Raw genomic sequence first — 7,893 nt, 5'->3', positions numbered from 1 at the left:
CTTAATTTCTTCAAGTATGTTGTCACGTATTGAAAACCGACTATAAGTTTTCAAGCTTGATTGTTTCTTGAAAACACATAATATTGTAAAGTCAACGTCTTAAAAATATTACGATTATTTATTCATGTAGATTAATATCTCTGGATATTGAATAACTTTTAAAAAACTGATAATAACTATAAACTGTCGTTATATTCGTTTTGTTTGGAAATTCTCTCAAAATATGATGTATTCAATAAACTTGGTTTCAGATTTTAATGAAGGTTCACTCGCCTTCAATTATGGGCGTCAATGGCGATATTTTATATTGTTTCACATTGTTTTCATTTGCACTAATCACAGTAATAAACATAAACCGTAAACAAACTAAACGATCATGAATATTTTGAAAAATTTTGAGGTTAGTACTTTTAGCACGTTAAGTTGGCACACATATACCACATGTGAAAAATGGCCTTTTTGATTGGTCAACTTTTTCTTGTCCAGATTGTGATTAATGCGTAAACATAACCTGTACATTTCTGTCAAAGTGTCAAATTATGGCCGTATTCAGCGTGCTCTTTAGAAATAAATAAATTAGTTTAAACATTTAGAAAACAAAATTAAACTTAAAACAAGTATAGCAAACAGTGAATTGAAATTTATGAAGATGGATAAGCCCGTAGGTTAGTATTGTTTATTTACAATAAATATATCATTTATCTATAATACCCCTTGTGGAAATATTAGCATGTTATTCTTTTTGTTTATTAATTCTCAACTTTTTGACAACTGTACCGGAACCGGAAAGTGTATATACAACTTAATTTTTGCACGAAACCTCACGATTCCGTTTGAAAAGTTTTTAAATAATATTTCTACTGTAGCTGTTTATTAATTTAGGTTATTATCGTGGGTTTATTAATTTTAAATAATAATTTTCAAATAGAACATTAATTATCAGTGCAAAAAGTTGATTTGAAGTAAAAATGAAATAGTTATTTCACAAGTTTTTTACTAAAAAATGTAATAGTTATACATTTTCAGTTAAAAACATTAATATTTTTAAAAAACAAATTTTCAACTATAAATGATTTTTTGACTAAAATATTGAATCTACAACCGAACAATGTATTTTCAACTAAATAAATTTTGTTTAATTTTGTATATCTCTTGAGATTCTTTGGAAACCCTTTAAATCTTTGGAAAACGTAAAAAAAAGTTAAATCAGGCATAAATCATTTAAAATCCCTTGAATATAAATTTAATTCAACTAAACTTATTTATTAAAGTTCTCTTAAAAAGCGGTTTCAATCCTTATAAATCTTTCCGATCCCTTAAAATTCTTGGAGATTTATTAAGATCCTTTAATATTGTCAAAATTCTTGAAATGCCTTAAAATTCCTTACATTTTGTAAAATCTTTAAAAATCCCTGGAAATATTGTTTCATTTTTTTTTTAAAAAGTTCGCTGGAAATATCTTAAAATCTTTGGAAATCCTACAAAGTTGTTTGAAATATCTTGAAATTTTTTCTAATGTTTTAAACACCCTGAAATATTTTCAAATTCCTTGCAATCCGTGGAAATATTTTCAAATCCTATAAAAACAGATAAAGCCTTTAAGATATTGTATATTTTTAGATATTTTTCGACCTTTGCCAACAACTGTAACAAATCAAGTTACAACTTACGATTCAAGGGAACAATTCGTATTAAAATTTCTCCAGGAAACCTTGCCACCCTCAGATACCAAAAAGATTCCTGATGAAATGAGAAAGGTATATTATTTTATTCACAGATATTTTTTCAAGGTATTATTCATTTATTGTTTATTTCATTATTCATTCCATCTTTTATTTTTATTCGCAGACGTTTCTATTCAGCAAACACAGATCAAAAAATTCGCAAAGAAAACAGAAAAAAGGATCATTCTCGGGAATCAAGAAAAGAATTCTCTTGAATCTAAATAAAAAGAAGGAAAAAGAATTGCGATATAATGATATTTTGCCCTTGTACACAATGTGGTTGGATTATATGAAAAACTTACTTGGAGTTGAGAACTTTAGTAAATTGCCCACCAATCCCTTCGAGAATAATTGGGAATCCGTGAATCAAAAAATAATGAAGGCAGATTATCATGGAGCCAAAATCTCAGTCATTAGGTCGAAATGCCCTAGTTTAGTGGGAATTCACGGAATTATTCTTCAAGATACGAGAAACACTTTCAGAGTAATTGGGGAAGATGATCGTATTCGAAGTGAGTTATTTACAAAAATTTTAATAATAAATTATATTAAATTAATAATATTATTAATATTATATTATTATATTACTTTTCTAAAAATAATTCCCATTTGTCTCTGTTTTCCAGAAATTTCTCCCTTTTCTCATTTTTTCTTCGCTTAAATTAAATAAATTAATCAAATAATTACTAAATTAATAAAATATTCAACTGTTTAGTTAAAAATTCGTTTTCCAGTTGAAAATTAATTCTGTAAGCTGAAAATTTGACTAATCTCATTTTGGCTGGAAATTAATCGTTTTTTGTTCGAAATTCAACTGTTACTTTTTTTCTTGAAAATGCAACGACTTTTTTATAATTTTATTTTGTTGGTTCAAGGTTTAACTATTTTATTCAAAATTCGTATTCATTTTTGTTGAAAATATATTTTTTTTTAAATGAAATTTATTGAAAACTTGACTTTTGATTTCCAAAATCATCACGATTTAAGAATTTTTAATACACAATTTTTGATATTCAATAATTTTCAATGGTAAATCTTCATAATTAAATCTATTAAATAAATGTTCCAAATTATATACCTTTAAAGCTAAATATCTTTTAATCCTACATTTTCAAAATTCAATTATTTTCAATTTTAACTCTTAAAAAATGCAGAACTCAGAATTGAAATTTCTTTAAATTGATAACTTTTTATTTTTCATAATTTATTATTTAAAATTGATGCGACTTTAATGATTTATATTCTAAATTTCTTCAATTTGATAGATTTATAATTGAAAACTGGACTCTTGATTTCCAAAATAATCACGATTTAAGAATTTGTATTTCAAAGTTTTTAATATTCAAGAATTTTCAATTGCAAATCTTCATAATTAAAACTAATCAAAAAAATTATCCAAATTACACAACTTTAAAATATATATCCTAAAAACTGATTATTTTTTAATTCTGAATTTTCAAAATTGAAGAATATTTATTTCTAACTCTTCAGAAATGCAGAAATTAAATTTTTTTGTTGAATCGACGACTTTGTATTTCAAATTTTTAAGTTTTTAATATTCAAGAATTTTCATTTACAAATATTTATAATTAAAACTATTAAAACAAATTTAAAACTTAATGCTAAATATCTCGTAATTCTGCATTTTCAAAATTCAAGTATTTTCAATTTTAATTCTTAAAAAATGCAGAACTCTAAATTTAAGTTTGTTTAAATTGATGACTTTTTAATTTTTACAATTTATAATTTAAAATTGATGCGATTGATTTTAATGATTTATATTTTTAATTTCTTCAATTTGACAGATTTTTGATTAAAAACTTGACATTTTATTTCCAAAATCATCACGATTTGAGAATTTTTAATACAAGATTTTTATATTCAAAAATTTTCTATGCTAAATTTTTATAATTAAAATATCAATCTTAAAAAATTATTAATTTGTAATTCTGTATTTTCAAAATTCAAGAATATTTATTTCTAACTCTTCAAAAATGCAGAAATTCAATTTTTTTTAATTGATGACTTTAATTTTTATAGTTTTTTATTTTTAAATTATGTGATTTTTGATGAATTATATTCTAAATTTCTTCCATTTGACAGATTTATAATTGAAAACTTGACTTTTAATTTCCAAAATCATCACAATTTAAGAATTTTTAACACAAGATTTTTATATTCAAAAATTTTCAATGCTAAATTTTCATAATTAAAACTATTTAAAAATGTTCCGAATTACATACACTAAAAATATGAATCTTTAAAACTAAATATCTTGTAATCCTACATTTTCAAAACTCAAGTATTTTCAATTTTAACTCTTAAAAAATGCAGAACTCTAAATTAAAATTTGTTTAAATTGATGACTTTTTAATTTTAACAACTTATTATTTAACATTGATGTGGTTTTCATGATTTATATTTTTAATTTCTTCAATTTGAAAGATTTATGATTGAAAACTTGACTTTTGATTTCCAAAATCATCACGATTTAAGAATTTTTATTTCAAAATTTTTAATATACATGAATTTTCAATTGCAACTCTTTATAATTGAAACTATTGAAAAAAATTTCCAAATTACATACCTTAATATGAATCTTTCAAACTTAATATCTTGGAATTCTGCATTTTCAAAATTCAATTATTTTCAATTTAAACTCTTTAAAAATGCAGAACTCTAAATTTAAATTTGTTTAAATTTATGTCTTTTTAATTTTCATAATTTGTTATTATTGAAAATTGATGTGATTTTAATGATTTATATTCTAAATTTCTTTGATTTGACAGAATTATAATTGAAAACTTGACTTTTGATTTCCAAAATCATCACGATCTAAGAATCTTTATTTCAAAATTTTTCATATTCAACCATTTTCAATTACAAATCTTCAAAATAAAAAATAATTCCTCAAAAATGTTCCAAATTACAAATCTTTACAATATAAATCTTAAAAACTGATTAATTTTTAATTCTGTATTCTGAAAATTCAATAATATTTATTTCTAACTCTTCAAAAAAGCCAAAATTAAATTTTTTTTAAATTGATGACTTTTTAATTATCATAATTTATTATTTGAAACTGATCTGATTTTGATGATTTATATTCTAAATTTCTTTAATTTGATAGATTTATCTTTGACGACTTTTATTTTCGAAAATAATCACTATTGATGATTTTTTATTTCCAAATTTTTAATATTCAACCATTTTTAATTGCAAATCTTCAAAATTAAAAATAATGTTGAACAAATTTTTTAAATTACATACCTTTAAAATATAAATCTTTAAAATTGAATAATTTGTAATTCTATATTTTCAAAATTCAATATTTTTTCTTTTGAACTCTCAAAAAATGTAGAACTCTAAATTTTAAATCTTTAAAATTTATGAGATTTTAAATCTGTAAAATTGAAGTTTTTAATTTTGACAATTTTTTATTTAGCTGATAATTTGTTTTGTTATTTAAAAATTAATTTTTTCTGTTAAAAAAAATCTTTTTTGTTGTTAATTGAACTACTTAGTTGAAAGTTCAACTACTTTCTTAACCATTTTATTGAAAAGTGTCTTTTTTGTAATTAATTTTTTTAACTGATAAATTAATTATTCCCTTTTTTGTTGAAAATTGATTATTTTTTATTGAAAATTCATTGTTTTTAGTTGAAAACTCAACTATTACATTTTTCATTGATAATTCATCTTTTTTCGTTGAAAATTCAATTACGTGATTGCAATTTGACTAATTTGTTAAAAATTCATTTTATTATTGGAATATTGAATTAATTGATCAAAAATTCGTTTTCTTTTTTGGTTGAAAATTAATTTTTTTAAATGTATAATTGAAATATTCCTATATTGGTTGAAGATTGATCGTTTTTATCTGAAAATTCAACTATTTGATTGAAAATTCATGTATTTTGTTAAAAATTCGTTTTTTCCTATTAGAAAATTTATCTTCGTAAATAAGAATTGAACTTCGTTGTTGAAAGTTAAACTAATTTGTAAATAATTTATTTATTTGTTGAAGATTCATCTCCGTGGTTGAAAATTGAACTAATTTGTTAAAAATTGGTTTTCTTTTGGTTAACTCATTTTTTTTTAAATATAAATAGAACTATTCCATTTTTAATAAAAAATGGAACGTTTTTAGTTTAAAATTAATCTTTCTTTGAAATTAACTTCTTTGTTGAATATTTGTATTTTAGGATAAAAAACTCCTTTTAAATTGAAATTTTATCTTTTTTCGTAGATATTTTTTTATAGAAAATGTAAATATCTCTTTAAAAATCATATTTTTGTCTTCAAGATTCAACTATTTGGATTTTGGTTAAAGTTTTATCATTTTTCCGTCAATTTAAATTTCTTATTAAAAATTCATCTTTTTTTTTTAATTTCATTTTTTCATTGTAAGCTCAACTATTTTGTTGTACTTTCATCTTTTATGGGCAGAAAATTTGTAATTTTGAGTTCAAAATTCATCTTTCTTGTTTGAAAATGAACTTTTTTTGTTAACAATTCGTCTCTTTTGCTTGGATGTTTAACTATTTGTTTATAAATGCAATTTGTTGGTTGAAAATTCATCTTTTCGGGTTTGAAACTCAACTATTTTCTGAACAATACAACTTTTTCGCTTAAAAAATCAACCATTCGTTGAAAATGTATCTTTTTTCATAGAAAATTCATTATTATTTAATTTGTTGAAATGCAATAGAAATATATTGGCTCGAAATTTTTAGCGTTTCATATTAAATCCAATATGGTACCTGCAAATTAATTTTATTTAAAAGAATATAATTTATTATATAATATTATTTATTATATTAATTTTTTATAGTTAAAAAGGTCATATAATAATATTATCTTTTAAATATTTTCAGCTATTCCGAAGGAGACAACCAAGTTCGAAATGCATTTGGGCGATATGACATTAGAAGTTTTTGGAAAGGAACTTTGCATCCGACCAGCTGAGCGATCTGTTAGAAAGTTTAAGAATGCCCAAATACCTGATTTGTAGATATAAAAAATAGTGCATAAAAAAGAGAATAAATTGTTAATATTTTTAATAAAGATTCATTATCCAGATTATCTTTTCTTTTTTCACCCTTTTTAATCGAATTTTCAGTACAAATGTGATAACTTGAAAAATAAAATTTTCAAAAGTAAATTAAAAGGTTGATACAAATGTATGAATTTTCAGCAAAGTAGTTGAATTTTCAATTAAAGCAATTAATTTTTGACTGAAGGGATAATCTTAACCAAAAAAATAAATTTTTGAATATTTTTGAAATTTGCACTAAAAGATCAATTTTTCGATGAGTGTACCGAAAAAGAAAAGTTTTACATAAAACATGAATTTTTAACTAAGGCATATATTTTTAACCTTAAATCGAATAGTTGAAGTTATAGTTCAAAAAATATTTTGAAATTAAAAAAAAAATGGATTTCCGACAAAACAGTTCAATTTTCCACCAAAAAGATGACTTTTGCTGCAGAAAGTTAAATTTTTAAACCAAATAATTGAAATTTCGCCAAAAAAATGAATTTTCTAATAAAATCATAAATTTTCTACCAAAAAAGACGAACTTTCAACTGAATAAGATTTTTTTTTAAATACTTTTCAACTATAAAAACATGAATTTTCAACAAAATAATTTAATTTTCAACTAAAGAAATTAATTTTTTACTAATAATATGTTTTTCTCCAAAACGATTAATATTCTATCAAGAGATGAGCTTTTAACAAGATATAAATTGTTAACCAAAGAAGTTAATTTTTAACCAAATAATTGAATTATTTACCTAAAAAATTGATTTTCAACTTAAAAAAAAATCTCAACCCAGAATGAAATGTTTTTAGTTTAAAAAATAAGTTTTTAACAATAAAACATAATTTTTAAGAAAAACGACTTTTGAACAAAATAGTTCAATTTTCAAACAATAAATTACTTTTGAACCAGAAAGTTACATTTTCAGCCAATTAGTTGAATTTTCGACAAAAAAAATTTCTACTAATTAGATTAATTTTCTACTAAAAAAGACGAATTTTCGACTGAAAAGATAAATTCTTAAACAAAAATGGAATAATATTTTAAGTGTATATTTTTAGTTAAAAAAAATACTTTTCAAATAAAAAAAAATAAATTTTTAATTAAAGAAATGAATTTTTAAC

General features: G+C 21.8%; 1 protein-coding gene across 1 annotated transcript; it reads left to right on the top strand.

Moving 5' to 3' along the window:
• The first annotated feature begins 519 nt into the window (after positions 1–519).
• On the top strand, positions 520–6,806 carry LOC117174660 (ribonuclease P protein subunit p29). Its single transcript, XM_033363946.1, has 4 exons — positions 520–665; positions 1,621–1,757; positions 1,849–2,236; positions 6,602–6,806. The coding sequence occupies exons 1-4, from the start codon at positions 644–646 to the stop codon at positions 6,736–6,738; spliced, it is 684 nt and encodes a 227-aa protein (XP_033219837.1). The 5' UTR covers positions 520–643; the 3' UTR covers positions 6,739–6,806.
• The last annotated feature ends 1,087 nt before the right edge of the window (positions 6,807–7,893 follow it).

The sequence above is a fragment of the Belonocnema kinseyi genome, chromosome 6, assembly GCF_010883055.1.
Source record: "Belonocnema kinseyi isolate 2016_QV_RU_SX_M_011 chromosome 6, B_treatae_v1, whole genome shotgun sequence".
NCBI classification, from domain to species: domain Eukaryota; kingdom Metazoa; phylum Arthropoda; class Insecta; order Hymenoptera; family Cynipidae; genus Belonocnema; species Belonocnema kinseyi.
This window is presented reverse-complemented; position numbering and strand designations above follow the sequence as displayed.